Consider the following 26,817-nt stretch of genomic DNA (forward strand, 5'->3'; position numbering starts at 1 on the left):
AGAACCTCTGGACCAAGTAGCACCATAAACTGTCCAAAAGTGTATTAATGCTCTGATCCAGATCTGTAAGAAGATCCCCCAGGACACCATCTACCGTCTCACCAAGAGCACGCCCAGACATTGGAGTGCATACAGGCATGTGTGGGCCATACACACTACTAGGTCACATTATGAATTGCCGTGGTGAAATTTATGCTTATTAGATTAGCCTGTAATTCAGTGTTTTTTACTTTGATTACTGCCCATTACCACTAAGGTCAAAGGATTCTGGATTTCAACCTCAGTGAGATGGTCGGGCATTTGCACTGACATGGTGTCCGAAGAAGGAGGATGGCCAAAACAGCTTAGCCACTGGGTGACGCATCTGTCAGTGCGTTTTCAGTCCTGGTCCCAAACCCAGACAAAAAAAAAAAAAAAAGAATGTCTCCAGGCCTCAATGGGTTGATGATTTTGGTTTCCACTGACAGTTGTTACATCATTTTGTTCTTAACAAATTACACAATTTCTGTCAAATGATTTTTTTTTTATGTCAATCTTTTGTTCATTGAGATCAGTGTGTGATTTAAGTGTTCCCTTACTTTACTTCAGCCTAGCACCATTAAAATTTGACTCTTAGGTTTGATTGTTTACTTTGCCACTGGGCAAACAACAGGAACAAGTAATTCATGGCTGAGGGAGGGAAAGTCAGATTTCTCTCTTGCCGCAGCAACAGGGACTCCCACTGGCTGGTCGAGATACGCTAATGAGCAGAGGAAGAATACAAAAAATGTAGCATGTTCATCCGTACTTGCTTAGACTTCCTGTACAAAAATTGCCGGTCGGTGTAAAGTTGCATCAGGTATATAAATAAAGCTCTGTGTGTGTTATGCTATCCTGACACCAGAAGAAAAAACCTACTGCATTAAAAATTCAACACAAGCAACACAAATAGCCATTATACTTTAAGGAAGATGGACTATGTGTTTTTTGCTTGTGTAAAATGAGGATATATAATGAATTTGATGGAAGACATATTTTGAGAGGACACATTGGTAAATGTGGTTCAGTATTTCTGCATTATTTACTTTTCTAGAAGCAACACATTTTTGTCTAGAATGACATAACACCAGTAAAGACAACACTTTGTGCATTACTTACATGGTAGTATGTCTTTATATCTGTTCTTTTTTACATTTTCCTCTTTCTCACCAACATTAGTGGGGTAGATTTTTTCTGTTTTGTATTTGGTTGATAATCTGCGTAATCTCTGTGGACAGAGAGAGACAGAGAAACAAGAAACAAAAACAATTAGAATACAAAGTTGTGGCTTTTATTTATGAGATGGAAACAAACTAAACAACTGCAGAAGGAAAGTACAAAATTATAAAAAATAAGAGCGAAACCCTCTTAAATGCACCATACAAATAAACAGAAAAATACATACTGTTAAAAAAACATTAAAATTACATTTATATTTGCTGCAGCAAAAATTTAAACAAGCAAATAAAAAGATGAAAATGAAAATGAAATGATCACAAAATTAATTACTGAATCCCACAGTTTGCTGAGAACTTAACCTTTTTCCTTCTCAGCTACTCCCGTATTTAGGAGCTGCCCTTTTTTCTTTATTTAATTCGGGCTTGGGACCAAAAGCTACAGGCCAATTTAAGTTTGCTGTCCTAGTACTAACTAAATATACTACTTACATGAAACTAATTGTGGCAGCTTAATAGTAGAAATAGGAACACAGACCACCCAGACTGAGTGTGCCTTTATAGATTATTACATTTTTCAACTCTGACCACAGGCGTTTTGCAAGCGGAACGTCAAGCTCTTCAAATAGTAAACACACATCAAACATCACAACAAGGCTTTGTCAGCCAGTTTGGATAATTTACCGCATTACAAGTCATTTGACACAAGTAATATACAACAGGTGTAAGAATCTGCAAATTGGCCCTAAATCCAATGTCAAACAACATCCAAAAAAAAACTGAAGAAACAAAAACAGACAGTAATTATATTACTAATTAATAACTCTACCAGGCAAACAAAGCACATAAGCTAATGTAACAAGGATTAACATCTTAATTATTTTTGCTAAGAAATACCCAAAAGTGGGTACTATTCTGGGAGCAAAGAGGTTCCTACTTAGTATGTAGGTTAGTGTGGTATTCCTAATAAAATGTGTGTGGGTGTTAATTAAATGTCCCACATGCCAAAGGTACTCAGGTGGTGCAGCAGTAGAAGTGCGCTCGCCCACTACCAATAATATCAGAACATTCAGGATTTGAACCTTGGTCAGATGGTCAGGCATTTGCACTGACATGACGTCCGAAGAAGGAGGATGGCCAAAACAGCTTAGCCGCTGGGTGATGCATCTGTCAGTGCATTTTCAGTGCCGATCCAAAGCCCAGATAAAAAAAAAAAGGAGGTTTGTGGCCGGTAGGGCATCCGGTGTTAAATCTACACTGTGCCAAGTCTGGTATGCTAACCTTAATATGAAATTTTTACTACAGGTTTTAAGATTTTTTTTAAATTTTTTTATTGATTTAAATGACGATTGAAAGGTGTTAGGAGGCCCAGTGTCTGCCAGGACAACAATCGTTAGAACACCAGCCAGAACTAAATTCTGACCCTACCATCCACATATTGAAGGATACTCAACTGTTCAGTCACAGTGAACCTGTGCCTACTGTAGCCTTACATTACTCATTCATCAACTGTAAGTAGTTCAGTCACAGCTGCACCAATGCTATCCAGTCATATGAGTGCTTTTCTAATAATTACACAGCATATTATGATCATACATGTAGACCAATTCCTTGATTTTCAACGCCATAAAGAGTCCACTAGAATGAGCAGTGTTTGCCTCAGTCAAACTATTACTTTTTACTTACGTTTAACTGTTTTACTTTTACTTCCTTTGAGCCTCTGAGAAAATTATGTGGGCGGCATGGTTTCTCAGTCACATATGCATATTTTGGCCTTATTCTTTTCATAACGCAACAGGTTAAACATATAAAGAATATTATAAAATCTGTAAATTAGTCTGTATTAGTAAATAAAAGAGGACCAAAGGAGGTTTGATATGTCTTAGAGGAGCTCCTCAATAAAATAGCTATACTATGTACCTACAAGTAAATGTTTTGTTTTTCTTTTTACTTTTTTACAGAACTACAAACATTTCACAAGAAACTGCCATTTACTTTCATTTAACATCAGTCTATGAAATAATTTCTTGCTTAAAGTTGATTAATCTGGCTGGTGTTGTTAAGAAAAGCAAGAACATCGATGGGAAGAAGTGGATTATGCATAGTATACTTCAAGCCTGATTACTTGTTGGAAAATAGCACTGAAACAGCTCTATAAGTAATTATGTTAAAGCTATTTTAGTCACATCTGAATTAAAATTTCATTGCACAGCCAGTGCAGAAACACCAAGTGGGTCAAGACAATACACACAGAGCACAAAAACCACCTCGAGGAATGAGCCACATATTTAAAACACAAATGATTTATTCTTAAATCTAAGAGCAGCAATAATACTTCCTACCACAACAGATGAGAGTATTTCTGCAGTTTGCTTTATTTCCATAAAACAAAACCTTTAACCTATAAAAGTAAATGAATGAATGAGTTTTTTACAGTAGCGATTTTATTCTGATACTAACTATTTTAGTTTAACCTACATGTAAGAGAATGCAGACTAATGCAACTGGTTTACAAAATGTAACCAAGCCAACAAAATGTACAAAGGCATTGATTGCCACATAAATCTGTAATATTACAAGTTCTCTATTATAAGGCTGATGTCAAAAAGAAACTGCACACTTTAAACACAAAGTGTAATTTTCCCATATGGAAGTTGGGTAACAAACTGAAAAATCCTGCTCTGCAAAATACCTTCATGTCCTTATCACAAGTTGAGTCAACCCACAGTTATTAACGGTTACAAACAAAATAAGGTACTCGGGTGGCGCAGCAGTAAAACATTCTAACCCGCCACTGCTAAGATCTAGATCTCTTGAGTTCAGCTCTGCTATCAGCCAAGATTTTAATCTCTTCAGTTTAGCTCTGCTATCAGCCGTCCAAGTGCCAACACAGACACACAAATAGCTGTGAACTGAAACATCGTTCTTCATAGCTGGGCAATTACAACCTCTGCTGACCAGTCAAGGTCCCTGCACAGGGGGCAGCTGATCACGGATGGCAGTGTGTGGCTCAAGGCACATGATACTGCAGTCTGTGAGCTTGCAGATGAAAAAAGCGATCATGGGCAGTGCAAGGAGGAGGAGAAGCAACAGCCTCGGCCCTCCTCAATTGGGAGTGGGGCTGGCGGCGGAGATAAGCTCCAATGGTCTATGACTGTATTGGGAGAGGTGGCTTAAAAAATAATCAGGGAAAAAAGTTCACAATTAAATTGATTGGACTGTTTGAAAATATTTAAACAGTCTTAGTTTTATCAATTAATAAAACTGTGTCAACTAAGTTTATAGGTCCAAATGCTCTTACTCTTTGAATACCGTGTTGCACAGTATAGTGCAGTAGTGTCTTTAAAATGCAACAAATAGGAAATTGAAGGAATATCAGAGAATAGAATTTCAAAACATCTTAATCTTTGAAAATGTCCAAAAACTACACATTTTTTGGAGTTTCATGAAACAAGTATGATAATGAGGAGCCTATTACTTACAAATTACAGTAAATAAAGTTTGTTACCCTAATGAGATTTTCAGACCAAATCCTGAACCTGCTTAAGCTCAACAATCTGCGTGACCACCCTACATGTTAAAAAAAAAAGACAGTGTAGTAATAAGAGACTTGAACATAATAGCAAAAATATTGATTCTTTTTTGTGTTTCTAGCAAGTATCACAATACGCACCACTTTTCTGCATACATCATTATTTAGGGCATTCAAATCACTGTATGGTTTTAGTCTAGTGGCATTCCAGTGCTAACATACCTACTCTTAGTATTTTGTTTCTGAGCTTTAACACATCTAGATTACTTTTTGCAGTATTGTGGTTAAATTTTAACACATTCATATTGGCAAGCTTTTAATTACAAAGGTTATTGCAATGTTGAATTCTGCTCCAATATGTTATCAACCACTTTATTCTGGTTAGGGTCACGGCAGGTCCAGTTCAATCAGGAACACTAGGCAGGAATAGCCTGGACAGGGCGCCAACCCATTGCAGGGCTTCTTTGACCCCAAAAAAAGGCATAGCCAATCGTGTCTGTGTAAGCGCCTAACTGGCCGATTGCAGCACTGAGATTCGAACCTCGTTCTGAGCAGTGGTGGGCTCGAGTAATAGATCATTGTGCCATACGAGCACACTCACTTCGTTCATATTTATTCACATTTGGTATGCAGCAGCAGCAAACTGTGATGCTCCCACCCCCATACAACACCGCAGGTATTACATTATTCAGATCACACATGCAACCCTTCTTTGTGCAAACACAATGAGCTAAAATATCTTAATTTATTTCAGACATGCACCTCTGTGCCATATGGTGCATAGAAACAGAGATGATTGTATTTAAAAAGTCAGACAGTCAAAAAATTGAAAAGTAATAAGACAAGGATGTAGAATTTGCTGTCCTGTTCAAAGACAGAGGGAACTTTAGGCAAATACACACATTGTCTATTATGCTCAGCCATCTGTCTCAAAAACCTGTTTAATGGAACATGCTCTGATTGCATCCTCTTCCTCAGTTACGTAAACCATCTAGCACAATGGAGACCCATTTCAGTGCAAAACACATCTCAAAAGAGGAAATACAACGGAAGTCAAAAAGAGCCTCTAACTCCAGCCTGTCTGTACTTATACCTGATCCAGACAGTCTGTGTTTTAAAGAAACACTGCTCTGTAACTCGGTAAACCAATTTATTTTACATATTCGGGTTACTAAGAGCTAATGGTTTAGTTATGCCAGGCCTGAAAGAAGAACTACACATGAAAAGAGAGTTCTGTCTTCTTCTGGCTACCCACGTAACTAAGGAAGTTCTGCTGCTGGTTTTGTTTGTGGGAGCTGGTATGGCATGTGTGTGTGTGTGTGTGTGTGTGTGTCTGTGTGTGTGTTTGTGTGTTTGTGTGTGTGTGTGTGAGAGAGAGAGAGAGACAGAGAGAGAGATAGAAAAAGAAAGAGAGAAAGATGTGTATGAGAAAGAGAGGGAGCAGAGGTGTAATATTTCCGTTGCTGTCAGCACTGAGGCAGAACAATAACCGGCGTGACACAGTCAAATTGAGCTTGTTCCCTATTGGCCTGTTAGCTTATTCTGCTCCAATCAGCACCACTTAACGCCCCTATCAGACCCCCATGGGATTCTACTGGGTCCAGGGCATGGCAACGCCCTTACATTTACACACATGCACACATAACACAGTAAAAGGCTGCTTCAAAACCTAAAAAAAATCTGTTTATTCATGAACAAATATTTAAACAGCATTGGTACATGGATAAATGTCAATGTTGAAATCAGTTAAAAAGTTCAAAATTTGATTAGCATTTGTTGTTGCTTAACTGTTGTTGCCAATAACCTAAGAGTTTCATATCAACAAAGTTTGATTCTGTAACTTCGCTATATCGCAGCACTATTGACCTTTTATTTATTTATTTATTTATTTATTTATTTTACCTTGTGTACAAGTGTCAAAATTAGTACACATTCAGACAATGGTGACCACAGTGATTTAGCACAGCAGTAAACACGCCTCACATGCAAAGCAGTATGTTGCAGACTTTTAATTGTTAATTTGTTTACATTTGTTAATTAAACAAAGATTGAAGAGAAGGAACAGATCACATTTTTATTGTTTTACCAAATGTAAAAGGTTACGTGTAGGCTTGTATTTTATCGAATGAGAACAATGATAGTCATTTTTAAAAAAGATAACATTGTGATCTTTTCTGAGGTTGCTATGGTTACAATGATCAGATAAACGTCAAACCCTCATTAAGACATGGAATCGCTGGAATCCTGTACCTTTCTAGTTTTGATGATGACAGGCCTAAGTGTACAAGGAAAACTATCATTTGTTTAGCTTTAGAGTAGTCTGACTCCAACCCAACTCTCTCCTAAACTTACAAAATTACTGATGGATTATTGAGAGACAGTGGTAGCCTAGTAAGTAGAGCTTTGGTCCATCAATCAGAAGATTGCCAATTTAAACCTAGACTTAATATGATGGCTGACCCTGCGCTCTGACCCCAGCTTCCAAACAAGCAGGGATCTGCAGAAAAAGAATTTCATTGTACTGTACACCTGTGTATATGTATATATGACAAACAAAGCCATTCTTCTTGTAATAAGGCTCTGACAAATCGAATGTATGTGAGCAACTGCTAAAAATCTGAGTACTTCTGAGTCTATGTGGCTATATACAGCAGCGTTGTTAAGAGCTTTTCTTAAAACCACACCAAACTGTCTTTTCAAACACGCCAAACAATACTACAACTGTCTTCAATAAAGGAATCTTATCTTATACTATTTAGTACAATAATTAGAAATTTGGGATATAGCTTACTTAAATGTCATTATAACTTTGGATTTTACCTTGACAAGCCATAGACAGACTTATAAAATGTTTTCAAGTTGTTTTTTTAATAGCACCTACCCACCTACCCAAAAATTACCCGACAGATTGTCTTGACTTCAATCTTGTCCAAATAAAAGGTTGGTCTAATGAAACTACTTTAATGGTAGCTTAGTCTACTGGGCTGACTCCTTTTTCAGTGGCATCCAACAATCTCACAAAGGATCTTGAATCTAAGTTTAAAGCACTTCCCTATTTCTGCTTAACATACCTTTACAAATGACAAATGTTGCTTTGTTGATTCACTCAGAATTTGATTACTAAACATGTCCCATTACTGAGCTTCAAATAGCACGTCCATTACTCATTCATTTGAATTTCTAGGCATTTCTGCCACCACCCCATCCCCATCCCCAAGGTGAGCTGAGGCCTAACACGCACCTCCTTCCAACATGTGTGCAGCTAATAATACCTGTCAGGGGCAAGGCCTCACAGTATGCAGCATCATGCGTTGAGATCCACGCACTGCCATCCATGATCAGCTGCTTCTAATTCAAATAATAATTCCTGGTAATACCTGAATGAACTGACCCAAAGAGTTTGCATGTTATATTTTTGTTTGTTTGGGTTTATTGCCATATCAGCAACATAATGGCTATATTTATGGCATAGACATTTATTGAAATTGTACATCATTATTTGTTCAGATCATTTCTTTTATATCAAGTCTGTCTAAAAAGTTTAGAATTTTAATTGGAGGAATCTTCTCGAACAATTCTTTCATGTTCTTAACCCTATAAAAGTCATCTCTGATGGCTGAAATTGTAGGACATTCTAACAAAATATGTTTAATTGTAAGGGTTGTAGCACATAATTGACAGGTTGGTGCCTGCTCGCCAACCAGGAGGTGTCGGTGGGTGAGGGCAGTATGACCAATTCTGCATGTTATATGAGAGATGACTTTGGTAGTTTGCTGAAGTATTGAGACACTACAGGAAATACTGCTCGTACTGTCTCCGCCTAAACCTAACCTAATCTACGACTAAAAAGACTGCTTTGCTAAGCAGTGCACACCACACAAGGATGCACTAGAACTTCTTATATCTTAAAGACAAAAGAAGACATACAGTTCATACTATTCCAACTCTAGTGTATGATAACATGCAGTTTGCTGCTTTTCTCTACTTATTTTTGCATTCCAGCATACCCTCTTTTTCAATTCACTTTTGTAACACGCATTCCAGCCCTGTTCTGGCTGGGAAGAGCATACAGTTGCCAGCCGTTTCTTTAGGCCAACCAACAGCGGGCTTCCACTATGTACACAATATAACGTACAGAGAAGCATGCTATCCTCTATGTAACCAGTCCTGTGGATCTCTAAGCTAAATGAGAGCTCTGACCTAAATGAGAAGCTCACAAATGCTTTTTTGTACTGAATGGACACAAATTCCCATAGCCAAACTCCAAAATCTAGTGGGGTGAGATAAGGCCCATGGTTTTGAAATGGGGTCTGGAAAAGCTCATGATCATGTGCATACATACACTAAATGGCCAAAAGTATTTTGATACGTGACCAAAAGGTCAAAACATTCTATTACAAAAACAAATGGTATTAAAAATAGAATGACCTCTACGTGATCTTTTCAGCTAGTGACAGGCAGTCTTCTGATAAGACTTCTCACAAGACTTGTCTGTGGGAATTTGCGCCCGTTCAGTTAAAAGAGCATATGGTTTTTCTTCATGTCTTTAGAGACTTTGCTTGGTGTTTAGGGGCGCAGTTATTCTAGAACATGAAAAAGCCTTCCCAAAACTGTTGGGGCAAAGTTGGAAGCACAGAATTTTCTTTTATGTGATTGATTTCATAAAATGCCTATATTTGTCATATATACAGTGCCTTGCAAAAGTATTCACCCCCCTGGGCATTTTTCGTGTTTTGTTGGCTCACAATGTGAAATTAAAATTGATTGTTTGAGGGTTTGCATCATTTCATTTACAGAACAGGCCTACAACTTTGAAGCTGTGAATTTTTTTGTGAAGCAAACAACAAATAGGACAAAATAACAGAAAACTTCAATGTGCATAACTATTCACTCCCCTAATGTCAGTAGAGCCACCTTTTGCAGCAATTATAGCTGCAAGTCGCTTTGGATAAGTCTGTACGAGTTTGCCACATCTAGCCACTGGGATTTTTGCCCATTCCTCAAGGCAAAACTGTTCCAGCTCTTTCAAGCTGGATGGTTTCCACTGGTAAACAGCAATCTTCAAGTCTGACCACAGATTCTCAATTGGATTGAGGTCTGGGCTTTGACTAGGCCATTCCAATACATTTAAATGTTTCGCCTTAAACCACTCGAGTGTTGCTTTTGCAGTATGCTTAGGGTCATTGTCCTGCTGAAAGGTAAACCTCCATCCCAGTCTCAAATCACTAGCAGACAAACAGGTTTTGCTCAAGAATATCCCTGTATTTAGCACCATCCATCTTTCCCTCGATTCTGACCAGTTTCCCAGTCCCTGCTGCTGAGAAACATCCCCACAGCATGATGCTGCCACCACCATGTTTCACTGTGGGAATGGTGTTCTTGGGGTGATAATATGTGTTGGGTTTGCGCCAGACATAGCATTTTCCTTGGTGGCCAAAAAGTTCAATTTTAGTCTCATCTGACCAGAGCACCTTTCTCCATACATTTGGGGAGTCTTTCACATGCTTTTTAGCAAACTCAAAACGTTCTTTCCTATTTTTATCTTTAAGTAATGGATTTTTTCTGGCCACCCTTCCATAAAGCCCAGCTCTGTGGAGTGTACGGCTTAATGTGGTCCTATGGACAGATACTCCAGTCTCTGCTGTGGAACTCTGCAGCTCCTTCAGGGTTACCTGTGGTCTCTGTGCTGCCTCTCTGGTTATTGCCCTCCTTGCCCGGTCTGTGAGTTGTGGTGGACGGCCCACTCTTGGCAGATTTGTAGATTGGTACCATGTTCTTTTTATTTGATGATGATGGATTTGATTGTGCTTCGGGGGATCATCAAAGATTTGGGAATTTTTCTATAACCCAACCCTGACTTGTACTTCTCAACAACTTTATCCCTGACTTGTTTGGAGAGCTCCTTGGTCTTCATGGTTTTGTTTGGTTAGTGGTGCCTCTTGCTTAGTGGTATTGCAGCCTCTGGGGCCTTTCAGAAAAGGTGTATATATATATACTGACAGATCATGTGACACTTAGATTGCACACAAGTGAACTTTATTTCACTAATTATGTGACTTCTGAAGGTAATTGGTTGCACCAGAACTTTTTAGGGGCTTCATAGCAAAGGGGGTGAATACATACACACACGCCATTTTCCAGTTTATTATTAAAAAAAAATTTATTTATTTATTTATTTCACCTCACCAACTTAAATTACTTTGTTTAGATCTATTACATAAAATTCAGATTTAAAAAAACATTTAAATTACAGGTTGTAATTTAACAAAAGAGGTAAAAAGTCAAGGGGTGAATACTTTTGCAAGGCACTGTACATAAACAGATGTACATTACGATGAAATTCTTTCTTCGCATATTCCAGCTTGTTTGGAAGCTGGGGTCAGAGTGCAGGGCCAGCCATTGTACAATACCCCTGGAGCAAAAAAGGTTAAGGGCCTTGTTTAAGGACCCAACAGTAGCTGCATGGCAGAGCTCGGATTCAAACTGTCAACCTTTTAGTTAATAGCCCAAAGCCCTACCCACTAGGCTACCACTGTCCCTAAATTACACCTTATTATTATTACATTATTTATTATTACACTTTGTTTGCAATTGACTTTTGTCTATATAGTGTACTTTCGGCCACATGGTGTATACTGGGTGAGAAATTAGGTACATTAGAGGTGGAACATAGATGAAGATTCTTCTGTGTGTCATATTGCAGCTTAGTGAGAGGCAGGAAATGCACCATCACCTCCTGGCCCGCCCAGTGACAGGCCAATCTCTCACACATGCATTTACACACAAAGGCATGTTTTCTCTCTTTTTTTCCTGAAGGTGGTCAGTGAGTCAGGGGTGGGCATCACGGCTCTTTATCAGCCTTTCCTCTGATGTGCTTAGTACAGCTCATTTACTGATAAGAACCAATGAGGCAGGACAAACACAGGCAGCACAAAGCAAAACCAACCTTCTTTCAACCTTGCTAATTCATACATACTCACATATTTGCTCTCTCAAGAGTTGTTTAGATTCCTTTTTTGCAAGTGTCCAAAACATTTTGTAGAAAGCCATACACTGGCTGATTTTTTTTTCTGTTAGAAAAACAATAATTGTTACATTTATTTTTCCCTATGGATGTTTTACTCTTTTGTCTCTTAAGTCATTTCCAGTTCACTTTTGCAAATTGTTTTAATGAATTTTAATGCGATTAACAATAATCGCTTGGAGAAACCTGTAAGGCAAGTGAGAGTGTGAGCCAGTTTATGCTTAAAAATGGCTGCGATGACATCAATGTCACAACTAGGGCTGGGTATCGCCACTAATTTCCTGGATCGATTCCGATTCACAAGGTCCCGATTCGATTCGATCTTCGATCTGATTTTCGATTCAATTTCGATTCAACACATTTAGGCATATTTGAGTTACATTAACAGGTTTTGTTTAAATATGTACAGATGTTCAGAGAACGAATGTGATAATTGTACAAAGAACACTCATTATTAAAAATATGTGTATTTTGTTTACATAAATAATTAATCCAAAACAGAAAACAGCAACATTCATTTTTTATTATTATTTTATATGTCTGACACGCTACAACATTGTAAATGTAATGTAAACATACACCTGGCTGTTGAACAGCTTATGCCAAGTTTACACTACATGACACTCTGATTAACACCTGGTCGCTGTAATGTTCACACTACACGACTGATCGGCGATGGGGGGTTTTACACTACACCATCTATCACCAGGGGGAATCACAGGCGAGCTTCTCTGGTCTCCAAAACTACGTTTTGTCACGAAAACACACGTGAGAAGTGATGAAAGGTTTAATGATACCACGTCCAAACATGCACATCAACAAGTAGCGAGTGATCAAAGTTTGTGCGCTGATGAAATAAATGAATCTGAGTGGATTTGGCAACACGAGCAGCATGGCTTGTTCTATAGTGAGTTGGAGGTTAATAAATATTTTGTTTTGTAGAGAACGATCAGGTCAGAAATACTGTAAAACTCGCGTGTGCTGATGTATTCTGATAGAAACTATATTGCGCTCCACCTGTTTACAACCTCTCCCCTGTGTTTCCCCTCGCTGTTTCTCACATTGATTGAGAGCCGAGTTTTGATCGAGTTCCTCCCGAATCCAGCACCGACCCGTCATAACTTGAGCTTCTGCCATGCTAAACTGATGTGCAGGTCAGATCTCGTTGCATGAAAAAACACTGGCTGGTCACGCGAAATTAAAGGGGGTAACAGATTTCCGTGTGCACCGTAAAAAGGGGCGTATTTAAAAGATCGATCTCGCGTTTATATGAATCGATATCGGATCGTTCAAATAAAGATCGATTTGAATCGAAAAATCAATTTTATAAACCCACCCCTAGTCACAACAGTATACAACTATGGATGTTGCAAAATGATGTCTTTGCCAGATGTGTTTTCTTCTTTAGAGGTTACGTTAGGGTGTGTCAGACTAGTTTGAATGCAATACCTCACAGAAAACATGACACAATCCTCAATCAGATTTAGCAGGTGATAGTATTTTCATTTTTTTTTTACAAAGCAAAGATATTTGCTTGGATGGAGAAAGCAGTTTAAGCAACTTTACACACCCTCATGATTATTAAACATACACATACAGAATCTAAAATTGTTCACATGCTTTGTATGCCCAAACATGTAAGCACACACGCAATCACATGCCTTTCAGAGGAAGAGACAGACATTCTTTGACTTGAAAAATATAACCAAAAGTAAAGTTAGTGCTATAATCACATAAGCCCAGCTTTTGGGGCATGACTGTCATTTGAATATTATTATACAGGTTTTGCTGCAATGCCACGTATATATAAACATTACACTTTAAAATTTCACACATTTCTGAATTAAGACAATGGTATGGTGTACAAAGGGACAATATACAGCCCTGCATCTTAAGTTATACTAAAACAAAAGTAGGTTTAAATTGTTATATACAACAAGAAGTAGTTTAAAGTTCTTGGGTGGCCAAACACTGCAAAGACCCAGATTTAAGTCTCAGCACTGCCAACAGCCTAGTCCGGCACTCAGCAGACACAACTGGTTGTATCTAAGGGTGGGAAGACCAGTTAGGACATCGCCATGTAGTGGCCTTAGTCTCCAAATTTAAATCCTATAACACTTATTAGATGTTATCAAGGCAAAGGACTCCACATGAACATTTGTTAAGAGAACTAGCTATTATCAGATATTGTCAACTTACATTTACATTTTCAGCATTTAGCAGACACTTTTATCCAAAGCGACTTACACAATGAGCGGAACACGATGAGCAATTGAGGATTAAAGGCCTTGCTCAGGGACCCAACAGTGGCAACTTGGTGATGGCGGGTCTTGAACCGGCCACCTTCTGTTTACTAGTCCAGTACCTTAACCACTGAGCTATCACTGGCCCTTATGTTCTGAAATTACTTGTATGCATCAATAAATATGTTTCTCTGTCTAACACTTTTGTATATTTTTATTTAATTCTATAACACATCACCATCTACGACTGCAACCGTAGATATGTGAATATTTAATTTACTATAGTTTTTATTATTATTTAAAGCAACTTAAAAACAGATGCCATCAAGAACATACTCAGGGCTTTCCTACTGTGAGCAAATGACTGTCCACAGTGAAAGGAAAAAAAGAGAGACACCACAACATCATGATACCAAAATAAGAAGCAATACAATACACAAATCCCCCCCTCCCCCCATCCCAAGTCCTGTACAGAAAGCAGAGTGGTTGAGTTTTGATTAAGAAATGCAAGTACAGGACACAGACAGGGAGGTGGGTGGGTAAATGTCTTCTTTAAAAAAAATAAAAAATAAAAAACCCATTCCCCTGCTCAGAAAAAAAGTGCAAACACAGGAAGTGGGAGTGCTACAGTAAAGAAAAGCAAGCACACAAAAGATAAATGCTCAAAATGGGTCATCGATAACATGCCCACCTCTATTCCATTTAACTTTTGCAGCCCACTCATATTTTACAATATTTCACAACTTTTCTGTAGCCACCCCCCTGAAGGTACACTAGCAACTACATAAAACAGGAAATGTTTGAAACAATATGTATTTCAATGGTTTGTGAGCCCTTCAGGATTTTTCTGATTTTTGTCTGATCTGGTAGCGCAGAAGTTTGATGCATTAGCCCACCACCACTGAGATCTTATGCACTTGCAGTTTGAATCCCAAATCTGATTTTCAAAATTTCTGCCTAAAAATAACCAAAAAACATTATTAGATTTTCACACAAGCCCTAAAAGTAGACAAAAGTAGTTATCATTAGAAATCAATAAATATTTCATCATTGAATATTTAATTATTATAAAATTATTTACCATTCAGTTATTCCAGTAAACTGTAGTTTTAAAAAAACAATATTAAAGCAAGTTCATTATTGAGTTCCCAATGGTTTAATCAAGTTCCCGACCCAGCCAAGTAACCCAACTTTAGCGCAAACAGAGTTTGCTGAATCATCCAACTGATAAAGACTTCAATTAAGGCAAATTCTAGCTCTGCAGAAAAGCTTAGAGCTATAGATCCTTGGGTGTTGAAAATTTCTGATTGCAAGTGTGTTTGTATGTGTGTGTATATATGAATATATACACCGATCAGCCATAACATTAAAACCACCTCCTTGTTAAGCACTACAACTACAATTACTGACTGTAGTTCATCTGTTTCTCTACATACTTTTTAGCCTGCTTTCACCCTGTTCTTCAATGGTCAGGACCCCCACAGAGTAGGTATTATTTAGGTGGTATATCATTCTCAGCACTGCAGTGACAATGACATGGTGGTGGTGTGTTAGTGTGTGTTGTGCTGGTATGAGTGGATCAGACACAGCAGGGCTAACAAAGCATGCAGAGAAACAGATGGACTACAGTAAGTAATTGTAGAACTACAAAGTGCTCCTATATGGTAAGTGGAGCTGATAAAATGGACAGTGAGTGTAAAAACAAGGAGGTGGTTTTAATGTTATGGCTGATCGGTGTACATGTATAACAATACAATGGTAGCCTTAAAAACTGCCTTTAAAAAACATAGAACAAGGCTGACGTATTTACATTGTTTCTGCTAGTCACCAAGCCACTTTCACTCCACCAAAATTGGTAATGCTGATTTGCTGCTGTTGTATTAATTCAACCCTTGAGGGAACACATTCCACAGGTGTCCGTAGTTGGCTTTGGGCAATTACTGTATTTCCAAACATGCTGTTCCAGCACAGTGATGCATGCATAAATGCTGGTGCTTCACCTTTCACATTAGTATAGGATGCTATAAAAATTAATAATAAGACACATGGAATCTAACAAACATCAAACATCAAACAAACTATGCCACTGTCATTCCACAATGACTGCTGTACTAAAAATTCTCACAAAGATGTTTGGTCCTACAATGGTCCTGTTGGACAGGGTAGAAGTGGGCCAACAACTCGCACACAGTAAGTGCACCCAGTAAAATGATTAATCAGTACAGTTCAAAGTACACTGTATGTTGAAAAGTAAGTGGACACCACTCCTAATTATTAAGTTCAGGTGTTTTTACACTCAGTGTTTAATAGTAAATATACTAAATAAATGTGCTATATTAAACTTCTTTTCCCAATCTCCAGGTCCAGAATAAACTAACCTTGAATTTGGTTTCATGAAGTTGAACCACACTGAACACCTATAAAATGAACTGGAACCTCAATTGCAAGCCAAGCCATTACTAACAACAACAGCACCTGACTTCACATCCTGTTGTAAATGAAAGAGCACAAATTCCCAGACACACACCAAAATCTTGTGGAAAGCTTCACCAAAAAAGAGGAAGCTGTTGTATCTGCAACAGGGAGTAGCAGTTCTCCATATTAGTTATGCTTATGGTCAGATAGGGTATGTGCAAACAGCTTAAATTCCAGCCCTCCATAACCCAACCCATGCCAAGCACATTACATCATTTCCTGCTTTATGAGCACATAAACTGGTTCTGAGAATCTTCAAGATTTATTATCAGCTTCGATTCTCTTAAAGCTCTACAAACTAGGATAAAACAACACACTATCATGCAGTGTTAACAGCAAATAAAACTTTAAACCCCCACACACAATACTTGGCATAAATCCTGGGGTCACACTGAGTTGAACAGCTTCTTGGTGTGTTTGTGATCATACAGGAGCCACCGCTCATGTTTCTGGACAGGTATGTATTAACTTGCACTCCATGGCCTAAAGTATGTGGACAACTTTTTCAGAAGGCAAACCAAAAAAGAAAAGAAACAATTATTGATCATACAGCAATTAAATCACTATAGATAAACACTGGCAGTATAATGGGTCATCATTAATTAACTTTCTACCCTGCTATTTCTGCTACTGCTATTGTGTTTACTCCATGGATTTAACAGTGGTGATCACTGTTCATCAAGATAAACATGAACAATTATAATAGAAATGTACTGATAGGATGCTTGGGTGGTGCAGCAATAATGCACTAGCTCACCACTGCTGAGATCTGGGGATCCGGGGTTCGAATCACAGCGATGCAATCAGACTATCAGGCATCTGAACAGATATAACTGGCTTATATCTAATCATGAGTGGTTGGCCAAAACAGCCAAGCCATTGGGAGAGACACTTGTGTCAGGAAGGGCATCCTGCGTGAAAATTGTGTATGTGTTAAAAGTCAGGTATGCAGAACAGACTTGCTGTGGCAACCCCTAAATATAAAAAAAACAATAAAAAATTTAGCAAAACTGTAAACATTTATAACATTTTAAAGAATATTTTCAGCTGCATTGTGACTTTTATCAGTTTTGATATTAAAGCATCAACTGTAAACAAGTTATCATGGCAACACCAGTACAAAGCCATATTTATGTCTGACCATGTCTATAAAGCAGTGTTTAATTGAAACTTTAGAATAATTTTTTTCTTTCATTCTGTCTGGTAGGTATGCTTTCACACAGCTCAGATTTCAGAAGCAAACTAGAAAAGCTAAATATTTCCTGAGAGGTGTGTGACTGGACTACTAAAGTCCTTCCTTTACTGGTTATAGAAGCACTAAAAAAACAATAAGCTCTGCAGACGAGCCTGCTAAATATTATCTGTTCAGTAGCATTTTAACTTTCAAACATTAAATCCTTCCTCATTCATCGCTCTGTAGTGACTTAAGTCATTCTTAAATCTGACGACTATTTATAGCATATATCCAACATTTCATGTAAAGAGACACAATTTTGCCAGAAGAAAATAATACCCTACAGAGATCAAGTTCATGGCTCAAAACAAACAACACTGCTCATAGAGTGATAAATAACAGTTATAAAATAGTACAATACAATACTAGATTGGAATATAAGAACCCAGTCCATGATCACAAACATGCCTACTCCTCTTGGTTAAAATGGAAAGTGAATATATACTGCACATAAATGACTAATATTTATAAGTTTGAGATGATGTATTGCTGATACTTAGGTTCTGATTTGATCCAGAATGACCCCATGATGGATAGGTGTCATGTCCAGGATGTGTTACTGCTATGCACCCAGTGATTCTAGGTTAAACAGACCCACTGCAACCCTGACCAGGATAAAGTGTTAAAAATGAAATGGGAAAAAAAAATCACAAACCTATTTTCAATAGTAATAGTTTTAATTGCAGACAATGTATGGTCCACAAATAAAACAGCACTTTTGAAACAGCAGCACTCGCAGTAGCACAGACACATTTAGGCACTGCAAACTGAGAAATATTTCAGGTGAAAAAAGCTTACTTCGAAATCTTTTCAAATGTAAACAAGAACAATAATGTTATTTATGTGTCAGCTGATAAAAATGAATATGATAATGCATAGCGTGTTTAACATCTCTAATTAGCTATCTGTTCACTGGCCAATTTGGCTGCATTAGAGTTTATTAACTCTTGTATAAAATAATATTAAGATAAAGACTACTTAAAATGTTCTCAGGGTGTTTTTTAGACTTCAGGAGTACTACTGTCCAGTTTTATACAGGTGATAATGCACTTGGATTTAAATTGTACCAGTATGTTTTCTTTTCAAGGCATAAACTTCAGTCTTAGACTTGTAAAAACTTTTGTTTTAAATAATACTAAAATGTAATCATGCTACTTAAAAATAGACATCTGCTGATACTGTTTGGACAGTATTTAGCAGTGTTATCGTAGCCTATACAAAATAACTATTGCCAGTGTTACCAGGCAATTGTAGATAATCAAACATCACGTGTACAGTGTACTGGATTGACTGTATGATGAAGTTAAGTTTTTATTTTAAATAAGATGCTGCCAAATGTCCTATATGGTTAATTCTTTGTCCAAGGAAAACATACGTAAACATCCTAATATAAAAACAATCAAAAAATACACAGCATTGTTTACATAACACCATGTTGTTATATCTATGACACTCACTGCAGAAATTGGTGTTTTATGCTAGTTTTATTTGTTTTGTATTATATATAGGTTTTCAGTTTTATATTATTAAGGAAATTGAGGATTATTTCTGAGTTATGTTGGGTTAAAATTTCTTTTATTGTTTTGGGCATATGTAGTTTCTGTTTTTCACTGTTGTATTTTGGGCATTCAATCAGGATGTGTTTTATGGTGATTAGGGTGTGGCAGTCTACGCAAAGTGTGGGTTTTTCTCCTAGTATTAAATGTCTGTGTGTTAATCTGGTATGACCTATTCTGCATCTACTGTACATTCCTCTCACTAAAAATCTTCTTGATTTGCCTGAGGTGTTTAGAAGATATTTAGGAAATCCCCACTGCTGTCCTGCAGCCTGAAAAACCCTGTCTTTCCTGCTAGGGTTACAATTAAATGTAAATTAAATGTACTAAAATTGAATTTAGCTCAATGAAGAATAAGAGTTTTATTAAAGTTTAAGGTAATATTTCTATCATATCATAAACAAATTAGTTGCACTGTGCAGAAAATGTCAGATGGTGCAAACAATTACTACTAATAAGAAAAGACAACACAGTAGTAGTATCTATACAGTAGCCCCCCCCCCCCCCCCCCCCCCCCATACTGAACCTTATATTTAATGTTTTTTTCCTTTTTCATAGCTCTGATGTTGTTATTTAGAAATTAGACAATTAGACATTAACAAATAATGATAGTAATAAAACTGAGCTGTAATAACAGTATCATGGTGTTACTTAGCTGAATAACCAGCATCAATACTTTTGTGTTTTGGGGCCATATTAAGTAAAACAAAAGTATTTAAACACTACAGCACTGCAATATCGCTGATGTGCAAATAACAGTTGATGTGAACACAAACAGCTACTATGCATTGAACCGCACCGTGTGTACAGCAGGAAAACACCACACTATTTAAGCCATTCAAACTTATGAATAGTTTATTTCTGGAATTTTTGCATTTAATAATCTTCACATCATAATAAAACTGAAAACTAATAAAAATGAATGTACTGTATAGCATAAACCCCTGCCATAGTTTATAATACACTGATGCATTCTTAATATGACTTAAAAGTATTTGTGGAAAGCTTTCAGTTTTGTAATGGAAAACGCAAAAGAATCTGTGATTTGTTAATTCTCTTGAATCTTTTTGTAACTGACAAAAGTAAAAAGAACAAATGTTAGTGTTTTCACTGATCAGCTTCATTGTATTTTGTAAACACATTTGGAATTAAAAGGCGAAATAAGAGTGAAAGGTTTATAGAATATTTAAGTTACAGCATTTCACAATAAGCAGGTGAACTAATAACAGATGAGGGCATCATGATTTGGTATAAAAAAAGGATGCACCAAAGGATCAGTATTTACAGTCTTTTTTGGTATGGGGGTGCATCAGTGCCCATGGCATGGGTGACATGCATGTGTGTGAAGGTACCGCTGACATGGAGGTATATGTAGTTTGTAAGTTTTATATACAAAGCATAGATAAAACTAAACTAGCTCATGTCTATTCTGTTCTGAAAGTACCATTTTGACACCATGTCCTTAACTGGATGCCTAAAGCTATATCTGTGTTTATTGAAAAAACTTTAAACACAAAGCTAAATAAAAGGATTAATGAAGGATCTGACAGTTTCCTAGATATCCAGATAACTGTTGCAAAGAAATCGTGTAGCAATACAGAAGTAACACAGGTAGAATAATATAATCTAGTCCACTGATATGTCCGCTTGTCAGTGTTGTTGGAAGCCGTTTAGTATTTAGTGATATTGCTTAACATTAGGACAAGGCAGAGGAAAGCAGCAGTAAATATACCAGGAGAAAATACAAGACATAATTTTTCAGATAAAAACCAGACCAAATGTAATTTGTTAATCTACAAAAAGCTCAAAAAGCCAGATTGACACTCACTGCATATGAAAGAAATTATGGTAAATGGTTCTTTAGTATCAGCATGCGCAGCTCAAATGAATAAATTACATTAACACTGACTAATCAAAAAGTTTTGGTAAAAATGCCTGACGTGAACAGAAAACACACCGGGGCTATACTATAACTTGCATATGTATACAAAAGATATGTCACAAACTGTGACTCCATCACTATTCATTCCCTACCTAGCTATTGAACAAGAATGTGTATATATGTCTTACCAACTCAGACAAACAGAAAAATTACGGGATTTTTGAAAGCTCACATAAAGCATAACATAAAAAATATATCTGTTGATGCATGCTCAATAATCCAGGTACACAAATCCACAAAGTTGAATCAGTTCATCTGGACACAAGTTTGTTGTAGAGATACGTTTCGTCTGAAGACTGGAGAAATCATTCGGATTGAGTGACGAACGTATCTCTACAACAAACTTGTGTCCAGATGAACTGATTCAACTTTGTGGATAAAAAATATATGCTTTAAAGGTTAACATGTCAAAAACAGTATCAAATTATTTTAGAATTTTTGGATCTTTCCAACCCATGGACAGTTCCAAAGTGAATTTTAAAGGGACCTACATTGACTGGGTTTTAGTACCTCTGAAACACCATATAAGTACCCACCAACAGTGGGCCCAAAAAGGGACAACCCACAAACCATCAACAGGCTGTTGGGCAGTCAAGACTCATTGATGCCAGATGACATGAAGGCTACATAAAGGCTGGTACAGACCAACAGAGGAGCTACCAGGGCTAAATTTTTAGATAATTTTAATACTGGGTATGAGGTGAATATGTCACAATACAGAGAAATTAAAGGACCTGCTGGTAACGGCCTAGCACAAGGCCGTTGGACACCTTCACACGTCTTGTGACATTCATGTCTCGGAGGGTGAAATGTGTTTTGACAGTATATTAGTCGGGTGGTCCTAATGTTTCAGTTTGTGTCAGAGGGGATGCATGACAGTCCTCCTCAATTGGGGGTGGGGGCCACAGCAGCAGGAGAAAGGTTGCAATCAAGAGAAATTGGATACACTTAGAATGTGGAGAAAAAAAGAGTATGTGTATATATTTATATAGTTACAGTATATGATGTATTTATAGTTACAGTAAATTATGATGTATAAAATAGTATAAACTTTTTTGGTGTTTGGGCCAGCCAGCAACCTTGTGGTCATGGTAGTTTACATAGAACTCAGAGAGCCGTAGTGTTCCATACTGTAGTATACTTATTGTTAAAAAAAAAAAAAAAGAAAAAGAAAAAACCTACAGTTGCACAGTATAACCCTTCTCCTACAAGTAAAGCTAGATTTCAGGAGTATTTTTTTTACTAAATGGAATATCAACACAGAAAAAATGACCTGTTCTGTAATCATTACTTGCTTAAATAATTGTGTCTATGGTGTTGTAAGCACAACAGAAAATCTGCTGTTTTTATGCACTCATCTTATTATACATTTGCTTTTAATAAATTGCATTTCATTATGTGTTTGGATATATCATTATATGCAGGAAGCACAACAATAAACTGACAATTGCACCTTTTGAGAAAAATAATGGAATTTAACACAAATAAGTGTATTATTGATCTATTTATTAAATAATAGTAGTGCAGCTAGAGAACCTGAGGTCTCTTATCGGTGTCTCTCCAACGCCCAAAATGTATTGTCTTCACATATAAAGCAATATTCAGGGGCACTGATATGGATGTACTGTTAAAACCCAAAATCAATTGTCCTTATTTAAACATTGTGACTAAAAGTGAGATTAAAACACGCTGAATATTAAGATACAACAGCGTTTGGACAAAGACAATAACTGAGCTAGTAGCGACTGCTAACACTGTAGCCTTCCAACAACTGACAAAGCAGTTACACTGTACTGTTCACTGAATTTATTCACTTGGCTCACATTTATTATCATTAAAATAACCGTTTTCATGTTTCTATACACACAACAGACTACAGACATTCTATTCTTTTCAGACATCTATTCTTTCCGTAATTCACCATTGACACCATGTACTCTGCTGACCCGCCCCGAACACGCTGTGGCAATAGAGAATAGTGGTTATCCGTCTTAACTTAAAAAAAGGAATGATACAACAAACAATGGTCTTGATGGACTTTTCGCCACATTAAGAAAACTGTTAGCGCAAAAGAGGACATGTAGCAATGTAATGTAGCAATATAAGTTAATGCAGTAATCTTCCTCTGTACAAACAGATCTGTGACTGCGCTGAGGTTTAAAGCTATAGACACATGTAAAAACTTTAACAGTAGTAACTGGACAAACAAGATCCTAAAACTAAATACCAGGATGTATTTAGGATACAATGCATCAATAAACAATGAATACAAAAAAATTTATATAACGTAAAGTAACGTACTCTATGCAGTGTTCTTAACGACTAAGTTCAAAACAGTTGACCATCATTTTATCCTTGTCACCAAAATAAATGAATACCGTTGCAAAAACGTCTTCCGTTTTTGTTCTGTAATCCACCACTCAGGATATTTTGCTCATGTAATGAGCAGTAAAGGCAATCTGAAGGAGGAATGTTATTGTGAAGACTTAGCTGCGTTGTATTGACTCCTGTTAACACCACCAGCGTCCCATCCAGCATGTCAGCCTGTAAATATTAGGCTTTTTTTAATTTGATAGAACCAGTAAAGATTTGGAATGACGGTAAGAATAACGGTGAGTTTAACCAAGTGAGTGAGCCTACTAGTAGAGCTGCTATGTTGTCACATGGATGCGTAGATGAAGAATAATTAAAACATGTACGGAATTCCACGACCGTATATTAGGCCGCGGCGGAAGCCTGGTAGCTGGAGTTATGGCAGGATGTAGAGGAGGCTACACAGGGGATCACACCACTCTTAAAGCAAACAATGATCTAGTGCATAAAGGACAACCTGACCACTAGATGTAATTAGTAAAAATGAAAAGCAGACTGTTACTTTATGGACTGTAGAGTAAAACCGTGTTGTACAGTAAATGTGGTGAAGAAACGAGACAGATCTCACGCCTCTTACCATGAAGTCGGAGCCGAAGTTGTCCTCGCCTCTCTGATCCCCGGATCGCATGGCGTGAACCCCCTGAATAAACTTCCTCAAAATACTCGCCTGATCCATCTTCACAGTCTCTGATCAGCGGCACCTCCCGCCGAAACACAAATAATCCCGGTAGGAAAATATAGAAAAATAAATTAAATAAATATATCATTAAGCAAAAATAATCCTTTCTGACCACTATTCCCACATCTTTATGCCTCCATGCTCCTCTCTGCTCCCCAAAGAATACAATGTAATCCAGATCCAAACTGTAAATATGTCCTTTTTTATCCCTGTAGGCCGTCTATATTAATTTTGTTATATTATTATATACACAAACATATATTTATCTTAAAATGTCCTGCTCGCCCCTCCCTGACTCTACACTGCCACATTAACAACTCTACTCTCTAAAACTAAACTGGCTGGACCGCCCAAAAGCCGCTAAGACAAGACTCCACCCTCCAGTCAGAACCCGACGCTGTTATTGGTTACTCACTTTCAATACTGAACGAGTTTAAGCAATATGATTAGTTTACACTGTCTGTCTATCAAATCAATATCTAACTACCGATAGCGAGATCTGGCTGTCAATCTGATCAGGATCTCAAGCTTGGTTCTGATTCGTTGAAGCCAGTGCGTGCCTTCCACACAGATTTTACTCACCCTCAATGCAGAACCGCTGGATAATTGTTATACCTTTAGACATGTCGACTACAGCCGGTGAATCATTCTTTCATTCATATACTGGTTAATGTCGCAGCAACACACATTCAAACTTTCAAGGTACACCTTTCGTTTCATTAGCATGCCAAACTTTTCACAGACTGACAGGAGGCAAGGATCAAACCAAGACCCCAGGGTACATGTTGCTATACAGCACCCACCTTACCAACTGCACCACTGTGCTGCCCTGATGAATTGTTTATTTAATTAACACTTCATTTTGGTCAGGGATGTGGTGCAGCCAGCACCATCTGGAAACACTGGGCACAAGGCAGGAATACGCCCTGAATAATAAAGTATCCTTCTTGGCATTACACACACACACACACATTTAATTACTTAATTACACATAGGGCTAATAAGGACTAACCAAACCCATCAAACACAATGAGACTATGAAACCTTCTTACAGACATTGACCACTGAGGAGATTGGCTAGGTCATGCTTATACAGATACAGGTATACAGGTAACTTTATAAACTTTGTGGCAAAGAACACACATTTTCTCCAAAATGTACATGTTTATTGCTTCATTCATGTTTTTTAATCACATGTAATGCCCCAGTACTGTTTCTAGTAAAAGCAGTTCCATATCATGATGCTCACACCTTACTTCTATGTGGGTTTGGTGTTCTTACAAATTATCTGCAGCAATTTAGGTAGCACTGTCCCAAATCATGCAAGCTTTGCACTGGTATGGGCTTAGATTTAGCTGTACAAAAACAAGACCTTCCCACAGTTATTTGTCTTTCCATGTGATCAGCAACAAACTTTAGCTGAGTTTAAGGATGTCGATTTTGAAGCAGCGGCTTGCTTGAAAAAAGTTAAAAAAAAAAAAAAAAAAAAGTTGTAAAAACATGTAAAACTTTAAGATTAAAGATTGATCAACATGTCCCCTACAACTATATATAAACTTTTGACTTCAGTTGGACATGTCATAGGTAAGGCTATTTCACATTTAATGCATTTAACATTAGAAACCTAGACACCAAGCCCTAGCATTAACTAAATAAACTATTAATGCAGCAATATTTAACATTGATAGGCTATTTGTAGCTGTGTTATTTCATGCTAGGACTTGATCTGTCCGTACTTGTGAACCTGAGTGTGTGTGTGTGTGTGTGTGTACACTGGTATCCTAAATATGAACATACAGAGTGTGCTAAAATGCTTAGAAGGAAGAAGACTGGCCTGAGCAGCTGAGCAAAGGAATTCACTGCAACAAGTCCTGACAACCTCCCGACAAATCACACAGCATGTCTGCACTCCTGCCTTCACCCACATTCATAAACAATACACAAGTTCATGGACCATATCCATGGATGTGATTTTACTCTACACAATCTTTGTCTAGCCTTAAACTTTGAATGTTTTTAACCAGAACAGGTAATAACATGCAATCACTGAACTCTCTGTCCCTCTCTGTGTAGTGATTCTCTGGGTTTAAACACACCAATGAATTGCTGCCCAGTGTTGGTGCAATGGTGAGCGTGCAACTGCCTGTGTTAAAATAACTGCCTTCCAGCTACATAATGTGATACACAGGAATGTTTCGACATGTGTCAGCTGAAAAACCAAACTAATCACTGGAATTTCACGGTTTTACTATGCTTTTTATTCATTTATTTTTACATAAAACACCTTAAAAAGAAGTGTTGTGCTATTTGTGCTATATCTTCTACTACTATATCTGCTATATCACACACAACCATTAAAAGAACAGGCCAAACACCTATTATATATTGGACATATTACAACAATAGTAAATAATAAATAAAAACGTAAGTATATAATATAATATATTTATAACAATAACAGTAATAAAAATAATAGTTCTAAACTGCATTAACAATGTTTTGCATGGTTGGTCAAAGCGGCTTGGTTTTGGAGACCTGTGATTAATCCTCTTGAGTAAAAAACTTG

General features: G+C 37.3%; 1 protein-coding gene across 2 annotated transcripts in view; it reads right to left on the reverse strand.

Annotated features, from left to right (window-relative positions):
• Window positions 1–24,538, reverse strand: part of ptpn12 (protein tyrosine phosphatase non-receptor type 12) — a 56,650-nt gene extending 32,112 nt beyond the window's left edge. The window contains exons 1-2 of one of the 2 annotated variants that reach the window (XM_062994309.1): window positions 24,150–24,538; window positions 1,138–1,246 (exon numbers count right to left, since the gene is read on the reverse strand). In XM_062994309.1, coding sequence (XP_062850379.1) covers window positions 1,138–1,246; window positions 24,150–24,248 — 208 coding nt within the window. In that variant the 5' untranslated portion in view covers window positions 24,249–24,538. Of the gene's footprint in view, window positions 1–1,137; window positions 1,247–24,149 lie in introns of those variants that run through there. The other variant, XM_062994318.1, reaches the window with a different exon arrangement.
• Window positions 24,539–26,817: the final 2,279 nt, after the last annotated feature.

This window comes from Trichomycterus rosablanca, chromosome 1, assembly GCF_030014385.1.
Source record: "Trichomycterus rosablanca isolate fTriRos1 chromosome 1, fTriRos1.hap1, whole genome shotgun sequence".
In the NCBI taxonomy this organism is placed as follows: Eukaryota; Metazoa; Chordata; class Actinopteri; order Siluriformes; family Trichomycteridae; genus Trichomycterus; species Trichomycterus rosablanca.